Source organism: Berghia stephanieae, chromosome 7 (genome assembly GCF_034508935.2).
Source record: "Berghia stephanieae isolate SIO BIC M18660-M18661 chromosome 7, UCSD_Bste_1.3, whole genome shotgun sequence".
NCBI lineage: Eukaryota > Metazoa > Mollusca > Gastropoda > Nudibranchia > Aeolidiidae > Berghia > Berghia stephanieae.
This window is the reverse complement of record NC_088366.1, coordinates 38499876-38522356: the sequence shown is the minus strand read 5'-3', so window position 1 is coordinate 38522356 and position 22481 is coordinate 38499876. Positions and strand designations below refer to the sequence as shown.

Sequence of the window (22481 nt, the reverse complement as noted above, 5' to 3'; positions counted from 1 at the left end):
AGGTCACATCGCTGCACGCAAGCACCCAAAAAGACACCACATTAGGTTGCGAATAAAATAAGACATCGCAGACATGAACATCATCTAGATAGGATACACCCATACGTCCAGGCAAAGACACCACCATGGTCCATACATAGACCAAACATAAATTTGGACCTAACAAAACTGGAAAAATCACAAACAGACCCACATATTTACAAACAGACACTAAAGCAATATTACAAACATACAAAAACCATACTCACATATTTACGGATGTTCAAAGAGCGCAGATGCAGTAGGATTGTGCCTATCACTCATCGGAAGGCACAGGATCACTTCGCCTGGATAGAAATGTTTCGATCTTTACGGCGCGAATCGAGAGCAATCCTAAATGCTCTCCGTTTGCTGAGAGATCGAATAAAATAAATTCTTGATCTTGTCTGACTCGCTGTCCGTACTTAAGGGGATCTCAAATTTTTATTGCACCGATCCAAGACTCATAGTATCTTGGAAGGTGCAAATAAATTTTATTAGAAAAAAAGTTTGTTTTCTCTGGTACCTAGTCATGTTGGTATCCAGGGGAACGAAGAAGCGGATCGACTGGCAAAAGAGGCGGTGAGCCAAGAATTACAAGAGCAGTAAATTTCACACGCAGTATTTAAAGATCAATATTAAAAAATCATGCCGAAAGGAATGGGACGTCTGAGTCGAATGTACCATACAATTAACAAATTAAGTGACTCGGCCGACCAACTCGGCTAAAAAAAAGACGAGGTAAAATAACTCGACTCCGGTCGGACATATGCCCACATCACCGTTCCTTCTGGAATGATGAAAACCCCTCTGCAAACATGTAACTTGACCGACAGTTCAACCATTTTAATTGAATGTACATAATTAGACAGAAAGGTCACTACCCACAAATGATAACAGAGACTTGAAGTTCTTGTTCCAGTCGGTCGACCCGCTACAAATTTTAAATATCTGCAGGAATGTGAATCTGCAGAAAGTGTAATAGTACTTTTACTCAACAAACATGTAATATTATGATTATTATAAAATTTATACAAAGTACACGTTTTGACAGCTATGCCTCAGGCGTAAAAGATTGATAAAAGACAGAAACGGCGCTTAAATACCTAAATTAGTGTGAAAGCGCCGTTAAACACTAAAAACAAACAAACAACCTATCTTTTTCTGAAATTTATTAAACACATTTAATTTGATCTTTTCGGTTAAGGATCCCAGAGAGGGTCAAGGCAAAACCAAGAGTTATCATTCATAAAGCAGCATAGAAATAAAAACTGGCCTAGGATAGTATTGACTTAGAGAAAGCCTCTGCTTTTAACAATCGCGAAAATGTCTGCTTGACAGAGAACGCTAGAGTAATCGTACAATTTTCGCACAACTCGCGACTTATTGGGCCAAATCCCGATCTGCAGACATGACTGAATTAGAATGACAGTAGGCGGGAGTTCCATAGGGAAGGGACAAATCTGCACATACTGTTTTGAAGCCCATTTATTAGTCTTTATTCTGAATGCGAATACTTTCTACTAGCGTTATTTATAACTAGTAACTAGTTTTCTCTTCCCCCCAAAATACCCTTGTGTTCATCGCTTCGCACACTTTTCCTTATGTGTTCATCGCTTCGCACACATTTTCATCAGTTCTCACACCAGTCATTCAAACCTATAACTCTACTCTTTAACATACATTGTTTGATATATTTTATCTAGATCCATTTGAATGATGCTTAGTTAGCTGTTTTATTAAAGGAAGTATTTAAAAAACGCACACACACACGTACATACATACCAGAAATTTGCAAGAAAAATAGTATCTGTGATTATAGGCTATTTTATTATATGACGTATTGCAAATTCACCACACACACACACACACACACCAGACATTTGCAATGAAAAATTTCTTAAATGATTTTAAAGCCATATCTCTCTCTCTCTCTCTCTCTCTCTCTCTCTCTCTCTCTCTCTCTCTCTCTCTCTCTCTCTCTCTCTCTCTCTCTCTCTCTCTCTCTCTCTCTCTCTCTCTCTCTCCCCTCCCACAAACACACACTGCATACTCAGATTCATACACATTCACTCTCTGTAAGTCTCCCAGAAACTGAAATCATTGATTCGGGCTGCGCTCATCACACACAAAGAAATGTTCCAAATGTATATTAAATAGGTGGGGGAAGAGAGGAATTTTTTATACACATACACACACACACACTAATATACTAATATATATATATATATATATATATATATATATATATATATATATATATATATATATATATATATATATTTATATATATATATTAATAGGGTGGGGGAAGAGAGGGGAGGCAGGATCGAAGACGGGGGGGGGGGGGGGGGGGGGGGGGGGGGGGGGGGGGGGGAGCAGTGGTCGATGGGGGTGGGCAGTATATATATATAATATATATATAATATTCTAATATAGTTGAGTCCTTGGAAAAGGCTCTTTACTCACATTCTCTCACCGTACTCAGGTGTATAATGAGTACCTGGTCATTAACAGCGTTGTCTCTGTCCGAAAAAATTATAATATCGCCTTACAGGCGTTATGCCTTGTCCTAAATGTTAAATGTTGCTGTTGGACTGGGATCCCTTGTAAAGCGCTATGAGCATGTTTAGCTGTCCCCGCGGAAAATTGCAAATGAAAACCCAAAAAATTGCACCCAAAATTAAAAAAATTGCATGCAAAAAATGCAAAAATTGCAAATTTAAGACATTGTTTTCAATAAACAGCGTACAATAATTTATTCTATGACAAGCACAGTCCACCAATTTTAGTTGGTATGTATTATACAGTATTGTGTCCATAAATTATACTAAATTACATTGATATTGACATTGCATACTCAGAAAAGAAATATTATGCCAGGTATATACAGGGGATGCCACCAGGAGATTTTGAAAAAAAAAACAAAAAACAACACTTTTACACAACATGGATTCCTAACATTTATGTGGTAGAAAAGCTCATAAATTTTTTAAATTATTATTATTATTATTATTATTATTATTATTATTATTATTATTATTATTATTATTATTATTATTAATTATTATTATTATTAAATATCATTATTATTAAAATTATTATTATTAATATTATTATTATTATTATTATTAAAATTATTATTATTATATTATTATTATTATTATTATTATATTTCCAAGTACATCTATACATCATAATAATACAGTGGAACTCGGGAATAACGAGGTCGAGGGGTCCTACCATAAAAAATTTCTATTTCCGAGTTACATGAATCTATGTTTATGGTAGTATATTAAACACCCATAATAAAAAAATTAAAATTGAAAAAATAAAAATAAAAATATTAAAAAAATGTTTTTTTTTAAATTAAAAAAAAAAAAAAAAATTTAAAAAAAAAAAAATAATATATATATATAATAGATTGATATTAGCAATAAAACTATTATTAAATAGCATCTTTAATAGTTTTGTGTGACGTGGCAGTAGTATTTTCCTATGTTTAGCATTATATGATTATGTGTGACTCCAGAACATGGAAAATTGCAAAAAATTGCGGCAATTGTCAAAATTGCGACAAATATGGGATTTCCTAGAGGGACAGGTTTAGAGGATATTGCGCTATATAGCAGCTCAATTTATATATAATATTCTTATATATATATATTAATCCAGAGATCTAGATTGTGCTGACATATGTTGTGTGAATTAATGAAAAGGAAGAATTGCAAAACATATAATTCATCTCGTCAAAGGTGTGCGGTTCGATGTGCAATGCGAGCGATCATGTTCATCGTTCCGCACACCTGCTTTCACTTTCAGTCGAAACCACAATAGTTAGGCCAATGGCGCCTTTCTACCACATTGTGTACTTTATAAATAAGATATTTAAATATTAATTATTAATCAGATGGCACGGAGGAAGTTAAAAAACCCTTCCTCCATGTATCTGCATGCATCATCCCAGGGAAGAAGGAAAGTTGATACTCGCCTATCTAATATTCCAATGTGCGGCTATGTGGTTTGGTGGTATGATGCTTTCGGGTCGGAAGGTCCTGGGTTCGAGCCTCACTCGGCGCATAGTTGAGTCCTTGGAAAAGGCTCTTTACTCACATTCTGTCACCGTACTCAGGTGTATAATGAGTACCTGGCCATTAACAGCGTTGTCTCTGTCCGAAAAAATTATAAAATCGCCTTACAGGCGTCATGCCTTGTCCTAAATGTTAAATGTTGCTGTTGGACAGGGATCCCTTGTAAAGCGCCTTGAGCACATTTAGTGGATGTTGCGCTATATAGCAGCTCAATTTATATATAATATTCTTATATATATATATATATATATATTAATCCAGAGATCTATATTGTGCTGACATATAATTGATCTCATCAAAGGTATGCGGTTCGATGTGCAATGCGAGCGATCATGTTCATCGTTCCGCACACCTGCTTTCAGTCGAAACCACAATAGTTAGGCCAATGGTGCCTTTCTACGACATTGTGTACTTTATAAATAAGATATTTAAATACTAATTATTAAGCAGATGGCAAGGAGGAAGTTAAAAAAACCCTCACTCCGTGTATCTGCCTGCATCATCCCAGGGAAGAAGGAAAATTGATACTCGCCGATCTCGTGATTTCAACTTGGAGTTTAAAGGAGCAAAATATAAGCTGCCACTTTTTTTTACTGTCTCAAGATGCAAGAACATCGGTTGAGGCAATTAAATACTGTGATTGCGGAATTAACGTATTTCACGTATTGAAAAAAATTTCCGAAAATTTAAATCACCAAAAGTGTGCGAATCAAAAGTCACGATTCAGCTGTGCGAAGTTTGTACAATTACTCTAGTGACCGATGCATTTATTTTGGGGAATTTCGACCGACTGTAAACTTTTGAAATGTGTGTATGGTTAAAATCTTGTTAGATATCTTTAATTTTATTTTTGCCCCTAAGCTTTAAAAATATGTTTCCCTAGTATGACAAATCCTTTTGGTGTTACAGGACGTCAAAGTTGGAACATCTCGCATCATTTGGCAAGCAAAAAAAAATCTTTAAAAAGTTATTGAAAAATGAATTTGCTCTCATTTCCTTTTTTTATTTCTGAATTTTTAAAATTTATAAAGTGTTTTCCGTGACTATCAGAATACTTTATGAATATTAAGATAAGCCCATTTTGATTTTTATAAATTGTCTCTTGTGGTTACTATTATAAACAATAACTGTGATGTGGCCTTTGTACATTGGTAAACTATACACTGTGGCACAGGTTCCCTGAACAACTTAGGATGCAAAAAAGGTCGAGAAAACTGCCTTGTCATAACGATTTGATGGCGTGGCATGGGTATGGTCTTTGCTTTGTAATGTACCTGATATTTAGTTCGAATATCCATCGCATTATGTACCCTTCAGCAAGCTACCTCTCTGTAGCGCAATTTGCGGCGCTGCACTGCGGCTGACACTGACCACTGACACCTGGATTATTCCAGTCTTCCCTCGGAATAGACCCAAAGACTAATTTCTGCTTGAGGATTAATAAAAGAAACTTTGTTATTCATTTACTTTATTGATATGTTGAGGTAAATAACTTTATACACGAGCGTGTGTGTGTGTGTGGGAATGGGAGTTTGCTGCCATTAGTAAATCATGGTGCATAGCATTGAAATTGGAATGAATTGCGAAGTGTTAAGAATATGCAGAGAGGTGTCAGTTACATGAAATGGTGATGGAGTGTGTGAGTGTCTGTGTCTGTATGTGTATCATATTGTAATATACACACCTGCATTAGATAGATACACACGATACACACATACGTATCTCTCAAAGCCACAGTAAATCATCAGTGGTCAAAATCAACAGGCGCATTATAAAACCCTTTAATTAATTAAAATTAAACTGTTTTACATTGGCTGGGTAAAACTAGTTCAAGGAAACCTTGTTCGGAGTAAATATTAGTTTGAAGGAATGAAATGATGACAAAGAGTAAGGAAAAAAATTGGGGCATTCATGTAATTTTGAGGAAATCTTACTGAAGTGTAGAATACAGGCCTGTAAATTTGCTGGCAATTTCGCTCCGCCCCGCCGGAAAACAAAATTGAATTAAAATACTTTTTCATTTTGTTTCACAGGCTAATGAATTGGTAAAATTCTAAGAAAATATTCAGGGAAATGGGGATCTTTGCTTATGTTATATTGAAAAAGCTTCGGCTTCAGAGGGACAACGTCCCCCTGACCCCCTGGATCCAACGTCTCACTGATTTTCAGGGCAGATGCAGGCCTGAGAATAGTATCTTTCCTCATTGATTGAAGTTTATTGTTTATCATTTAATTAATTAAATTTTGTAACTGCCTCAACTACACTTCTCAACTCAATAGTCAGTGGGGCAAACCCTCCCCTCGAAGAATTTATGACACATATTTTTATTAGTTCAATGATGTGAGGGTTCGATTCCACTTGTTTACCAATTTTAGATTGTTGCTGTCACTATTTACAGCCTTTGAACGGTCTTTGGGTTCAAGTTTGAAAGTTTTTGCTTTGAATTTGCAAGCCTTACTCTATACATGGGTAATTTATAACCTTACAGTCTTACAGCAAATTTTCAATAATTGGAACTTTTTAAAAAGTTTGATCTATGAACAATGCAAAAAATAGGCATAGCATTTTTGATTATCAATATCGTGAATATATTGATAAGTCTAAAAACAAAATCTGATATTTTCAACAGTTGTATCTACTTCTGTTCTCTATGGACTACCACAACTGCGGTGGATATTTGACTATACTGTGTGGAGTTTGCTAAATTTGGCAAACTCTCATCCTGAAGCTGAGATTCGTCAAAGTGGAGGATTTATTGTGAACAGATCACATTTTCCAAACTTCCTCACTGCAATTGTCCTTACAATTGAGCGAATAATCAACAAGCATGCAAAGACAAAAGGTGGTGTGTTACCCACCACAGTCGTGGCAGTCATGTATCTATTACAACTGCCATGAGTGGTGTCAACAGTCAACAACGATAATTATTCCATTTTCCCAAATCCATGCATATTAATATTATGTCAAACAACTGATATATTATGACAAACAGCCCAAAATGTTATGATGACAAACAAACCATAATGTTATGTCAAACAGCCCCATATGTTATGTTGACAACCCAAAATTTTATGACAAATAGTCTAACCTGAATTGTTATGTCAAACAACAAACAAATTGATGCAAAAAAAAAAAAACAAATGTAAAAAAAATATACAAATGTAGAGATATTATGGTGTTGTGTCAATATTATGAATGCGATCAACAATCAATTGCTTGTTATTTTTGCTTAACAGTGGAAAAGATATTGAAATGGGCAGATTGATAACAGGGGCAGATAATCCAACAGTTTTGTATGTTAGTGGAGGAAATACTCAGGTAACGTTGGACTTTTATTCATTTGGGTGTGTATGTAAGTATGTATGTATGTATAGATGTGACAATCAAAAATTAATTATTGTATTTTCTAACTTGTAATATATTTTGAATCAATATGTCTTCATTTTCATTTAAACTGTCTTGAGTTTTCATATTTCTACTTATTAATATCTGAATCACCGATGTATTCAGTGGAATTGGATATGCGCTGGAAGGCTACTATATATCTGGACTCAAGAGGCAATCCAACGACTGAACGGCTGTTTTGACTTCTCGGTGGGAGACATTAATGGTAGAAGGAGACAGTATTGATGAATGGACCGAAACTGTGACATGTTATATTGCATTTTGTGTGGATTTATGCGTGGAAAAAAAAAAGAAATTAAGATATTTCCTAACAATAAGCCATGGGTTACAAAGTGACTTAAATATTTACTCAATGAAAAGAAAATTGCCTATATGAGTGGTGACATTAAACTAGAATTTGAAAAGGGAAAGGAGATCAGAAATACAATAAAAGAAGAAAAGGTTGAATACAAAAACAAAATGGAGCGACAACTGAGATCGGGCTGCGCAAAAGGAAAGCATGGGAGATGATAAAGCAAATGGGAGGAGTAGACCAAAAGAAACGAACATTCCCACAAGGAAAAACGAAAACTGATGTCAACAAATTAAATTATTTTTACTGTCGTTTTGACAGGCTCTCATCTGTGCACAACGGTTTGTCAACAAGGAGCCATCTCCAGATGTTGAAGAAGAAAAACTATAAGCTCCCTCTTCCGGCGATGTAAAGAACATAAAGCACCAGGACCAGACAACATTACCGGAACTATTTTGAACAACTGTCACCAACAACTGGCTATACCTTATACAAAACTATTTCAAAGGTCAATCGATGAACAATCAGTGCCAGTACTTTGGAAAACATTGATTGTCGTTCCAGTTCCAAAAAAGCGTTGTCCGACCATATTGAATGACTTCCGTCCAGTGGCGCTTACATCGCTTGTAATGAAATGTTTGGAAAAAATTTTAAAATCTGAGCTCCTACAAAAATGTTATGACCTGAAATTGCTAGATCCGTACCAATTTGCATACCAGCAACATCTCAGTGTAGAAGACTCACTATTAACCGCCACAAATTCGATCTCAAAACACCTTGACCAAACGCCCTCGAATTACGCCAGAATCCTGTTTGTCGACTTTTCCTCAGCTTTTAATGCCATGATGCCATGAACACAGATATTTTGCTTCAAAAGTTGTGCAACATAGATATTCCAAACTACCTTATTAAATCCTATTCCACTCCATGGGGTGGTTTTTCACCCCAGCCCTATGTTTTTCACCAATAACTTTTTTATTTTTTGAGCGAGAAAGTTGAAATTTTATGTAATCGCTAATTGTTATATGATAATTGTGACCACAAAGTATCATTTATATCAGTATAATATATTTTGGGTTATATAGGTATAAAATGTCAGATACCCTATTCATATCCGATGGGGTGTAAAACCACCCCATGACAATAAAGAGAAAAAAATGGAACATTCCTATTTCAATCCAATGGGGTGGTTTTACACCCCAGCCTGTCTAATAGAAAATATGAGACTACACCTATTCTAATCCAAGGGGGTGGTTTTACACCCCATCCCATGTATAGAGAAAACATGAGCAACTAAATCAAATACCTATATAAACAAGCAATAAACAGACAAGGATTTCATTAACCTATTTGGATAGTATTATATACATGTATATACAAAACACACATGAAATAGAAAAACAATAACACAATAAGTAAAACTGAGACCATAATGAGTTTTATTTTTAAAAACCAAGTGAATTTTATTGCAATTAAATTTTATCTTTGGAACAAGTGAAATATAACACTGGCAACTTTTATTTTAATTTTTGATATGTATGATATATTACACGCATATCAGTTAATTTAAAAAAAACATGAAACATGAATTAAATTTATTTCTTCTCGTAACCAACTGGAAGAAATGAGTTTCAAAATCAAAATTTAATAGGGTAACAACATAAATATCAGAATTAACGTTCATAACTTTGATAACAAAGCAAACTTATCAGTCAGAAAAGACTTTGAATGACGAGAATAGTGAAGAATGTAACATCGAGCAACATGCCAATCTCCTCCCCCTCCCTTCCTTTGGTCTACCAGGGTCCAGGGTCCAAAATATTTCTTTTTGTCTGTCTATCAGTTTGTCATCCTCTCTCAACTCTCTGCCTCCCATTATCTCTTGTTATCACTTTCAACAGAACTTGCATACGAGAAGTGAGTGCTCTTTACAAACAAATCTGCCACATGAACTGCATGAAGTTCTAAATTTCCGGTGCTTCTTCCTTGGGCAGTCCCAGCATCTCCCCTGCTCTCCTTTTCGCTTGTTTGATGGTGTACCACTAGCAGCTTGTCTCATTTGTTCAGAATGGTTTGGTCTTGTGATTTTCCATACTTCACAAACATGCTGGATTGAGAGTTCTAACATATTGTTAGGCTTCCTCAGTTTTGCTAATCTGCGAGATAGATGATCCTGCAATAGGCATCTTGCCAAGTCCTCCTGAAACTCTGCCCTTCTCTTTTCCTTTGCGAGAGCGCTTTGTGGAAAAATTTCCCTATAAATTATTTGAGATGAAATTCCTACCGTGTCCAACAGGTTGTAAGAAATCACCATTAGCCACCTTCGGCACTTTCTTTTGGTTGTCAGACTGTGACACATTTGGTCAAACGTATCAACTCCACCTTTTGCTTGATTATAGTACTTCACCATTTCAGGTTTTCTTTTGGGCCCGTCATCAACATCCTTAGAATTGTGCATTGAACTCAAAACAATTACATTTTTCTTGTGGTTTGATTTATGGCTGACTAAAGACAATTCAGAGGTGAAAGCAAAGCTTGATTCTGATTTTTTCAAATCCTTGCCATGTTTAAATTTCTCAGGAAGGAAACGTTTGTCTCTACGAACTGTCCCAACTCCTGTCAATCACAATCCTTACTTTCTGAGCCATAACAAAAGCTCTTTGTCCGTGAAAAAATTATCAAAAGTAATATTTCTACCACTTTTGCAATATAGCATAGCTAATTCCTTGACAGTTTCTCTTCCTAAATTTGTCCTCTTTTCTCCATACTTTCCAAGATAGGGAATTGCTTTCAGTGGATAAGCAGTCTTAGAATCACATATCCAGAATATTTTCAATCCATACTTATCCGGTTTGCTGGGTAAATATATTGAAGAAACTTGACTCTCCCCCTCCATGGGATTAATTGCTCATCCACTGTAAGTGTAAGGTTCATGTCTGGAGTATGAATCATTTTTGAAATAGAAACAGGAACAGCAATTCACTTGATAGGCATTTATTTTTCTATCCATTGTATTCAAATTCAATTTCAGCAAAAGCAATATACTGGTACTTGACACCTAAGATACACCATTCCTCTTCGTTTCATCGATTGTTGTCGTCACTTTAGACATAGGTCATTTCAGCAACAGTGCTACTTGACAACTGCTGTGCTGCCACAAAGATGAAAATGGAATAGCATCCAGGCTGCATCATACCAAGACATAAAAATCGGTATTGTAGCAGATGGAACTCGGCGTCGTGAGAACAGTGTTCTGACTGGTCAGGCCTCGTATCACTAAAGGGTGACAGCATAAGATACAACTTAAGCTTGATAAGAGAAAAAAAAATTACCAGATAAACTCTGTAAGCTTGGTGCATTTGAATGAGTTGAATATGGTACATTGGGATCATCAATGTGGGAAGATTCATAATTGAGACCAGCAAGGTCTTCGCGGCACACATCTGTAGAGAATGATGCAAATAAATGGAAATATGATACAGCAAAATGAAAGAACAACAGGGTGGTCTGTTTGCATACTTACTATACATGAATTTCTCAATACGTATTAGAATTGGATTTACTGACTACATGTTCGTTGATTAAAATACATCTTTCCGGAAGTGAATCCAGAGTAGACCCTATACTAGAAGTGCTTTACGTGACCCTATATGCTCAAAATTGTACAGTAGATAAGCTTATCAAACCAAAGACAAACACACAGTTATTTTATCAGTTATTTTATCAGCTCCCTGCCAGACGTGGCATATTATAGGAAAAGTGATACGGCTGGCTGGCCTGGTGTCTGTCAACACTTACTGGCTAAGATTTGTGCTACACTGCATGTCTGAGTCTGATTCGCACAAATAATTGTCAAAGTGGTGCAGTATCTTTATGTGACTTATAGTAGTTGAAAGAGAGGTTAACGTTAACCCTAACAAAATAAAAAGCAAGAATAGATTCAGAAGGGACTTACCTGATGTAGAGTTGAAACTTTTTCTAAGAGTGACGGATCCGAAAGATGAACTGGCTGGAGATCAATAACGTCTGAACTGTTTTTATCAGTTGTTAAGGCCCTTGAAATGCTTGAAAAACATTCCTATTTGCATCCGCCGCCATTTTCACTTCGTTTTGATTTTATTGTAATGATTGAATCAAATTAATATTCAAAACAAAATAGAACAACCTTAGGAACAGGGAGATAGGAACATCTGCTCTGTGTTGTAATTATTGTAACAGGATCATGTGACAAACAGGAAGGGGAAGGAATGAAAAACTTGGATCAGAGTCAGAGTCATGGTGTGGAAAATGTAAAAAATAAAAATAGAACAAGCTGTGAAACAAAAGTCTATTTTATTATCTCTATTCTTTGCACTCATTATGGTAAAAACTGGCGGCTTGAATAATAATAATAATAATAATAATAATAATAATAATAATAATAATAATAATAATAATAATAATAATAATAATAATAATAATAATAATAATAATAAAAAGCAATAATAATAATAGTTCTTTTCATATTATCCTACATTTACTTAGGGGTGCAAAACCACCCCATTGGATAAGAATAGGGTAAAAAGCTTTTTTCTTACCATTTGACTAGGGGTGTAAAACCACCCCAATGGAAAAGAATAGGGTAACTCGCATTTTTTCTTATCATTGGAATAGGGGTGTAAATCCACCCCATGGGGTATGAATAGGACTATGAAAATTGGGAGTGGAATGGGGTTAAATGGTATAAAGAGTTTCTGACCCATAGACCGCAGTGTGTAAAATTGGGTGAACATATCTCCAACAAAAGAACTTTGTCGAACGGATGTCCCCAAGGCTGCGTGAGTTCCCCAATCCTGTACATTTTATACACCAACGACTGCAGACCATCCTTTGAAAATTGTTTTATAGTGAAATATGCAGATGATACTGCTATTCTTGGCTTATTAAAAGATAAAGTTACCGAAAAGAATTATTTCAAACAAATAAATATATTCACCTATTGGTGTAAACAAAATCACGCAAACACACACCCACGCACACTCACACGTACCCACAAACTGCACACTCACCTTTAAGGGATCCTTGGAAGCATAAGCACATTTGTTAATGCTTAGTAAATACTATATGCTATTTACTACTGAGAATAGAAGGTTGTCATTTCCAGTCCTAGCTTTCTAAACTTCATACATAGTGGTGTTATATACAGGAGAATACAGTAGGCTTGTATATTACTACAAGTCAGTGGATGAAACAATTGGACTCGTCACGTCACAGGACAGAAGCTGAAGTTCAATAAGACTGGCTTCTCCTCTTTTCCTTATTTTTTTTGTGCGAATTCATTAATTAGTTTTTAAAAATTTCAGTTATATTCTTCAGTTCTTTATCGTGTGTTCATTATTTTTGGATTTATTGCAAGTTCTTCTTCTTCTTCCTCCTCCTCCTCCTCCTCTTCTTCTTCTTCTTCTTCTGGGTGGGGATCCTGACCTCCCATAGTGGGCAGGGAGGTACACGCTGTCTTCTATCCCACCATACCCGTTTTCCAATTGTTTTCTGTCGTTGTCTTGGAATGAGATTACTTGGTTTTGTCCTGACCCTGGATGGAATTCCTTGGCTGGGAGGGAAACAGTCAAATGCATAGTTATTGTGTGAAACAGTCAAATGCATAGTTATTGTTTTGGGAAATCATCTCTCTGTTATGTATTATTATGTTTGTTATTTTTAATGTATAATGTAAGCATTTGAGTGTATTCCTCTTTGTTGGATTTTGTGCTTGTGTCCGGATGAGACTTATAGGTGATCTCAAACCAAGTACATTGATGGTTTGCTCTTGGAATCTGCATCTGATCCCTATTTGTTTCCAGTTCCCCTTTGTCTTCCTTTCTCTTGGGTGCTTTAATTGTAATTCTAGAACTTTTTACTATCCCATTTTCTTCCTTTTTACTGGCGCTGATATAACCTAAATGTGTTGCAAGCGCCGTAAAACCCTTAAAAACAACAAAAACATCTTCTTCTTCTTCTTCTTCTTCTTCTTCTTCTTCTTCTTCTTCTTCTTCTTCTTCTTCTTCTTCTTCTTCTTCTTCTTCTTCTTCTTCTTCTTCTTCTTCTTCTTCTTCTTCTTCTTCTTCTTCTTCTTCTTCTTCTTCTTCTTCTTCTGCTTCTTCTTCTTTTTCTTCTGCTTCTTCTTCTTTTTCTTCCTCGGAGGCCAACACTTCGAATTGAAGATATAAATGGCCTGTCTGTTATCTTACGAATGAGCATATCTGGTGATGGACAATGACATTCTAAACCATTTCACCGAGCCAGACTTTTTCGTAATGGCTGAAAGAGTTATAGGTCTGATGTTGGAGGGGAAAAAGAAATAGATATCCACTTCTGTTCAGGAGTATGGAATAGCGAAAGACATTGAGAAGTTTCATGTCCTGTTTTTTTTAATGGTCAGTTGATCCACTGAAGGCTTTGTAAAGGACAACTAATTTGTTTTGAGTTCTTCTTTTGGCAAGTGGTACCCAATTGAGTTATTGGATAAGTTTAGTGACGCTTACCGCTGGTTCGAAATTGGCACAACAAACCTTTTTGCTCTTCTCTGTATCTTTTCCAGATCAATGTGTGCTTTGTTTTAGGATCCCATACAGAACTGCTCTACTATAAGTTGGGCCTACTGTACATCATGTACTATTTCTTCTTTACCAACTCGTCACAGTGCAGGTGTACTGGGTGGGGATCCTGACCTCCCATAGTGGGCAGGGAGGTACATACTGTATCTTCTATCCCTTTATATCAATTTTCCAACTGCTTTCTGTCTTTGTCTTGGAATGAGATTACTTGGCCCTGTTCGGAGTCCTGGCTGGGAGGGAAACAGTCAAATGCATAGTTATTGTTTTGGGAGATGATATTTTTTCCCTTGTAAATCATCTCTCTGTTATGTGTCAGTATATTTGTTATTTTTTAATGTATAATGTAAACATTTGAGTGTGTTCCTCTTTGTTGGATTTTGTTCTTGTGTCCGGATGAGACTTATAGGTGATCTCAAACTAAGTACATTGGTGGTATGCTCTTGGAATCTACATCTGATCCCTATTTGTTCCCAGTTCCCCTATGTCTTACTTTCTCTTGGATGCTTCAATTGTAATTCTAGAACTTTTAACTATCCCATTTTCTTCCTTTTTACTGGCGCTGATATAACCTAAATGTGTTGCAAGCGCCGTAAAACCCTTAAAAACAAACAAAACACACAGTGCAGGTGTTGCCTTTGTAGAAAGGTTTGCTTTTCCTTTGTGTTTGCTAACTATGCTTTTATGCCACTTCATTTTGTCATTTATTGTGATCCCCAAATATCTTGAATCTTCTGCACATCAAATTGATTCATTGTGAATAATATACGCTATTTCAATTGGCAAATTGTTGTTCGATCTGCGTAGAAACTGGTATTCCTGAGGGTGAAAGTTCATTTCCATTTCCTTTCCCATTCCTGTAGTTTGTCGAGGTCGAGGTAGCAATGCCATGTCTTTCTCATCTTTGATATGCCTTTACAGTAAGCTGTCATCAGCAAATAGACTTGCTGTTTACTATTCATTTCGATTCTTTAGATTTTTCCGATATGAAGAGTTTCAGTTTCAGTTTCAGTCAATTTTTATAGAGCTCATTTACTACAACAACCACCACATCAGCATCTCTATCACCACTACTACAACAACAAACACCACCACATCATCATCTCTACAACCACCACTACTACAGCAACCACCACCACATCATCATCTCTACCACAACTACAATAATCACCACTGCTATTACAACTACCACCACGTCATCATTCCTACCATCACCATTACAACAACAACCACCACCACCACCACTACTACAATAACTACCACCACACAATCTCTACCACTACTACAACAACCACCACCACAACATCATCATAACTATCACCAGTACTACAACAACAACCACCACATCATCATTTCTACCACTACTACTGCAGCAACCACTACCACATCATCATCCCTTCCACTACAACTACAACCACCACCACCACAACATCATCCCCGCTACCATTACTACAATCACCTCGACCACATCATTTCTATCACCACTACTACAACCACCACCACCACAACAAACTACATCATCATCATTCCTACCACACTACTACAGCTACCTCCGTCACATTATCATTCTTACCACCAATACTACAACCACCACTACCACACAATCTCTACCACCACCACTACTACACCCACCAACACCACATCATCCCTATCACCACCACTACAACCAACACCACCATATCATCTTTCCTACCACAACTAGTACAACCACCACATCATAATTCCTACCATCACTACCACAATCTTCACCATTAGCATTCCTACAACCACTACTAAAACCTCTACCACCACATCAACCCTACCACGGTTATAATTTGGAAATTGGTAAGCTATTTTCTATCACAATTATTATTATGGTCAGTTAATCTCACCAGTAGTGTTGTTATTGAGGAGTTATCCAAGTAATATTATATTTTTAAACCAGTGAGTGAGGATACCCTTTTTGTTGCAAGCAGATTAGAAACTATTGTCCGTTCCACAACCCATGCGCACGTTGACATGGGATATCTTCACAATATCTGATGGATTTTAATGATAATTGGCTCGGATACTAGATTGTTAGTGACATTAAGCCGATTTTTTTTTTTTTTTTGCATCGGTTACAGTACCATACTTTAGGATTTTTCCTCTTTACAGTATATAAAAAACGCAGGGTCTGGCATGAGTGAACATTTTGATGTTTTACAATGTGAATTCTGTTGTGATGATGATTACTCAACTCGCCCACAGGTTTGACCAGGGGTTTACATTACATGAGAATCATGTCCACTACTCACTAAGACATCCTGGGTTCAAAATGACACATCGAATTGTACACTTTGTACACACTTGACATAAACAATTGTTACAATTTAATAATTGAAAGCCATAGGCGTAGCTTCCTGTTGTGATTTCTACATTCATAAAACTGATAAAAATATGGATTTAACATGCACATTTGTCACAAAGAGGAAAATTTACAAGTATTTCTCCAGAGAGGCGAAGTGCGGAATTCTTTTTCATGGCATGCGGCAAATAGCAATATGGCTCACAACCAGGAACTCAGAGGGGAGAGGTCAAATTAAAAGTTTTGTATTATGTCATCTTAATTAGGCATCGCTTGCATTTGAAAACTGTAGTTCCTTTGAAAGGTTATATTGCGGGTGGTTGGATGGGAGCATCACCCTTGAATCATATACCTATGATGTTCGCATGGGTGTACGATCCGATAGTGATGTCGTTTCTTCTTCTCTTTACTAGCCTATCCTTCTTCTTTGGTTTGTGATTGTATTTTTGACAGGGATATTTTTTTTTTCTGTAAATCTTCTGACTGTTTGTTCTTGGTTATTTATAATTTAGCTTATGATATCTTTAGGTTATGATTTTGATTTACATTTGTACTATTTTTGTTAGATTGCTTGTTTTTTTTGTTTCAGCGGTCTCTCATATAACCTCAATTGTGTTGGAAGAGACCTAAAGCAACAAACAAAAAAAAAAAAAAAAAAAAAAAGGTTATATTGTCCAAAACTTACATGGAATGTTAAAGAAGTTTACATTCAGTAATATTTCATATTAATACATTCTAAGCACAAACACACCCCCCTCCCCCTATAAACATAATTCAAGAATGTCGAACATTTAGTGCACTCGATGGGTGACCAGTGGGATTTTGTGGCAAAACTTGCTCAACAGTTGGTCAGGTGTTATGTCTTTGTGAAGGCATTTCTCCTCATCCTATTGGAGATGCGTGTAAGAATTCGAGAATCCCCCTGTTTTTTTTGTTTTTTTTTAACATCAATGTCTTTGTCCAAAAATTGTATAAGCACCTAATGGGCTGCTAGTGTCGTCCAATGTATTGTATGGTGTTGTCCACAAGGGAAGGGATAAAGTTTAAACACCATGAAATACTAGATAAATTATATCTATTAATAAACTTTTTCAAATAACTCAAATTAATTTGCTAAGCTTGCCACTGAATGCAACTTTGTTATGATTATTTTCCCCATGGGAAAGAGAATCAACACACCATTACTGTAAACATTATAAAGTTTCAGTCATATTCTATTGCAAACGATGAAAAGATAAAAGGAATTTGGCATTGTAAGAAAACTCTAGTCAATCACTATTGGTATTCAAAATTCGTTATGTCACTTTTAATATAAGCCAGCATGCAAAAAATCATGGCACCATATTTCGTAACTTTGGAGGAATTTGCAATATTCTTGGAACGGACTATAATTACCTCTGGCACAACCGCCATTGTAACCATTTTATGCTCTTGATATCAAATGTTTGACTGTCTTTTAAGACATTACTATTGCCCAGTGTTCTGTTCCTGAAATTAAGGGTTTTATCCGTAAAATGTTCCCTGAAATCTGAGCAAGCTATTGTGGTGGACTTTGTCAAAAGCCTTTAAGAAATTGAGCAGATCGCATCAGTCTCTCCATTTTTGTTAATACTGTTAACAAAGTCATTGCATGCTGTTATCAATTGCATTTCACATGATCGTTGTCTTCTAAATCTGAGTTGTACACCTATCAGTAAGTTGTTTTCTTCCAAGTGATTCATTATTGACCTATAGATTATGTGCTCTAAACATGTCTGTAATTTTCAGGATTTGATTTGTCTCCTTTCTTATTCATAAGTATACTATTGACCTGTTTCCAATTGTCTGGTACTTTTCTTTAATAAAGTGAGGCTTGAAATATAATGATTAAAGGCACAGAGTTTTAGTTGCCAGGTTGGTATCAATCAGGATCTGTGTCTTTGCACTCATTTAGCCCTTGCAGTAACTTTATTACCAATCATTTGTATTTCTTGTATTTAGTGATGATGCTGTGGTGTTAGTGGTTGTAGTAGTGTTAGTGATGATGATGTGGTTGTGGTGGTTGTAGTGGTGGCAGTGATGATGTGGTGGTTGAGGTTTTGGGGGGGGGGAAGCACCCTTGGAACAATATAACCTCACCAGAATTTGTAACCCGGAATTTTTTTGCTCCAGACCGGATTTTTTTCTGGTGAAACCGGGGTTTTGGCATCACTGCATAGCCGATTGATATTTTATTGCATATATAAATATTTTTAACTTCCAGCTTAGAGCAACCTTGATACTTTGATTTTCTACCACAGGACAGCCAGGAGGTCTATTCGACGCTGATGATTTGTACTGGGCCTGGACAGCTCCTGATTTAACATTAGAACAATTTGTTGCCCTTTCCCTTTTTTATGATAATACTTTAGATCATTCATCTGACCAATATACACATAACACCACCATTAGCCTTTATTATTCTGTCTGTATAAATCTCATACGTAATCTCATAATCGTCGTGAAAAAGCAGTTCAGTGTCCAAAATGTCTTTATGGAGTCATGTTTCTGATCCTAATACTATGTCTGGCTTTCTTGTTTCAAATAATACGGTAAACTTGTTCTGCGGCTATGTGGTCTTGTTGTATGACGCTCGCTTTTGGAACGGAAGGTCCTGGGTTCAAGCCTCCCTTGGTACATATTGAGTCCTTGGAAAAGGCTCTTTACTCACATTCTCTCACGTTACTCAGGTGTAAAATAGTATCTTGCCATTAACAGCATTGTCTCTGTTGGAAAAAAATTGTATTATCGCCTAACAGGCGTCGTGTTTCATTCTACATATTATGTGTTGCTGTTGGTCAGGGACACTTTGTAAAGCGCTTTGAGTACGTTTAGTGGATATTGCATTACATAACAGCTTAAAAAGCTCAAGTTGTGTTTTAATTTGACTGGAAATTTATTGTTACTATTGTTAGCGGTTGTTTTGCTTGTTTTTCAATGAGTTTACATCTGGTATAATATTTCTTGGACTAGTGGAATCTCCTTAATGCAGTGATATTTATTTATAAATGTCCAGCTTCTGCAATTTATTCTTATTAATGTGATAGTGTTTATGTTTGAATAATTGTTTTAGATAATAATTTTGATTTCATTGTATATAAGAATCACTTTGACTGAAATGTTCTTGTACTGGCATTGGGAATAGATGTTTTGTTTAAGTTAAGAAGTTATGAATCACTGACTATTTGCAAGTACACACAAATTCTCTGCGAGTTGATAATCTTTCAATTAAGGGATTATTTATTTTCTGTAATTGTAATTAAAGGAAATCAAAATAGATCATTAAACAATAACAGGTACAATTGTTTTCCATGGCTCACAGTCAATATAAAAAAAAGTGCCTTCTTTGTTTCAATTTTATTTTATTCGGAGCCGGAGGAAATATCTTTGCAAGTCATAAAGATGGGAGGCTAGATTTTACCTCTAGACAGGTTGGGTCACTTTGTGCCCCGGACTGCCCCGGAGAGTGTTTTACTTTGACATTTATTCTCTGTCAAGGAATGTTTTATATTTTAAACACAAAATTCTGTCCTTATAGACAAATTACGATTGGGACGAGAGAACAGAAACACTTGATTGCTTGAAGTATGCGACACACTTTATTAACTCTAGACATTACGGCCACACACGCCAGCATAACCGATGGACGAACTGACAGTCAAACATCAGTATAACAGTAAAAGGCGTTATAATAGATGGTCCAGACATTCAAGGGGACAACCCAACTGAAACATAAAAGCAGTGGCGGCTCGTGTCACCCCACACCCCTCTCCACCCCCCAAACCCACCAACCATTATAGGTACTCTCTATGATGCCGATGGAAAGCGAACAGACGCACACAAAGAAGTAACTCGTCTCTTTTTTTAAACAATACATTTTCAGTTGGACAAATCTAGAAACACGATTTTGTAAAGTTTGAAATAAAAAGTAATAAAACCATCTCTATAGAAATGTAGAGCCCAACACAAGTCACTAAATCTGGTGAAAAATGACTAGCGATGGTAACCACTGGGGAGATCGGGCAGGTCTGCATAGCGTTATATTTACTTGTGTAATTTGCCCTCCCTCCCCGCAGAATTTTTATAATTGAAATAAAGATCTTTCGAATGGATGGTGATCAGGAAATCAAGTTGAAATACAGAACAATGAGAAACATTTTTGGAGCAGACCGGGGCAGTACGGGGTAGACCTGGGCAGTCCGGGGCAGTCCGGGACAAAGTGACCTTTCCATCTTCAGACAGACACAGCTGACTGGTAAGTCGTAGTACTATACAAAAAAAATTATAATTATTCCGTCTACTTTAATGTCAATAGGAGCCACTTGGAGGAAGTGATGCGTCACATGATCACTTTATAGCGTTGCTTTAGCGTTGATCACTTGAGCCCACCAACTTCAATTTGATTTCTATATTACTGGGTGGGGTTCCTGACCTCCCATAGGGGGCAGGGGGGTACATACTGTGTCTTCTATCCCCTTATACAGTATCTTTTCTAACATGCTTTCTGTCTTTGTCTTGGAATGAGATTACTTGGTTTTGACCTGGCCCTGGACAGAGTCCTAGCTGGGAGGGAAACAGTCAAATGCATAGTTATTGTTTTGGGAGATGATATTTTTTTCCTTGTAAATCATCTCTCTGTTATGTATTATTATTATATTTGTTATTTTGAATGTATAATGTAAGCATTTGAGTGTATTCTACTGTCTTAAGGAAAAAGACCATATGTGGCCTCTTATTGCAAGTAAATATACAGTCTTTTTCCTTAAGACAGCAGTATTTTCAAAAGGAACTGTGTTAAATTTATATGTTGTGAATATATTGATCTGGATAGACATATATATATTCGTAAAACTGCAAATTTAAACAATAGTTTATCTAGTTATTGCCTGCCATCTGTCCCTTTGTTTACAATTACAATGAACGCCGTCTTTGGCTCCGAAGCAGTGATGGAGAAAGAAACAATTGAGAGTAACTGAGCGGACGAAAAGAAAGGAAAAGGAGGTGGAGAAGTGAAAGGCGGGGTGAGCGAGAAGGAATGTGTTGGGAAAGGAAGTGTTAGAGGTGTAAAGGGGAAAGGAAAAGGAAAGAAAACGGAGGGGTGCAGTAACAGTGCTGAGTAGTAGTGCTAGCAGGTTGGTAGCAGTGAACTAGATCTAAATGAAATAAAACAACTCAGTTTGGGATTGGTGCCAGTGGTGAGCCAAATGAAGGAGGCCTTTGACCATTTTAATGAAATGGAGGAGGAAGATGATAATGTCAATATTGGCCTTTCGCTGCCAATAAGTAATGATGACATCAATATTGGCCTTTCACGATCAATAAGTAATGATGACAATGATTCTGATCTTTCGCGATCAGGTAGTAAAGATACATGTAATGCTGACCTTTCGCGGTCAGTTGATGTGGTGCCAGGCAGTGAGTAGTAGGGATGGTGAAACAGACATTCTCATATTTTGAGAATGTGGTAGGCAGGACAGAAGTGAAAGGGAAGGTGCTGGCAGAGAATGTTTCAACTGGTGTTACACAGGTTTTATGTGACGGTCTGCCCAAGGATACGGTTACCGCTCTCACTGAAAATATCCAGTGTCAGCCAATTGCACTAGACTAGAGGTTATCCAATGTAATGAGGAGGTTTTTAAGCATATATCCCCTGCCTCTAGAATGAGGGACGCATCCTTGCAGAAAGTGCAGGTTTCTCTTATGAAAGGCATTATTGCAGTTTGTAGGGCTATGGAGATGG

At 36.5% G+C, this 22481-nt stretch overlaps 1 protein-coding gene and 1 long non-coding RNA gene across 5 annotated transcripts in view; both read left to right on the top strand.

Moving 5' to 3' along the window:
• The window catches only part of LOC144977198 (putative tRNA N6-adenosine threonylcarbamoyltransferase), a 162863-nt gene that overhangs the window by 50316 nt on the left and 90066 nt on the right, over positions 1-22481 (top strand). For all 4 annotated transcript variants that reach the window (XM_078922147.1, XM_078922146.1, XM_078922144.1 and 1 more), the window contains exon 5: positions 7355-7428. In XM_078922147.1, coding sequence (XP_078778273.1) covers positions 7355-7428 — 74 coding nt within the window. The remainder of the gene's footprint in view (positions 1-7354; positions 7429-22481) is intronic.
• On the top strand, positions 13979-18783 carry LOC144977201 (uncharacterized). The gene is made up of 3 exons (XR_013646268.1): positions 13979-14491; positions 15027-17027; positions 17388-18783. It is a non-coding gene; the product is annotated as an uncharacterized LOC144977201 (long non-coding RNA).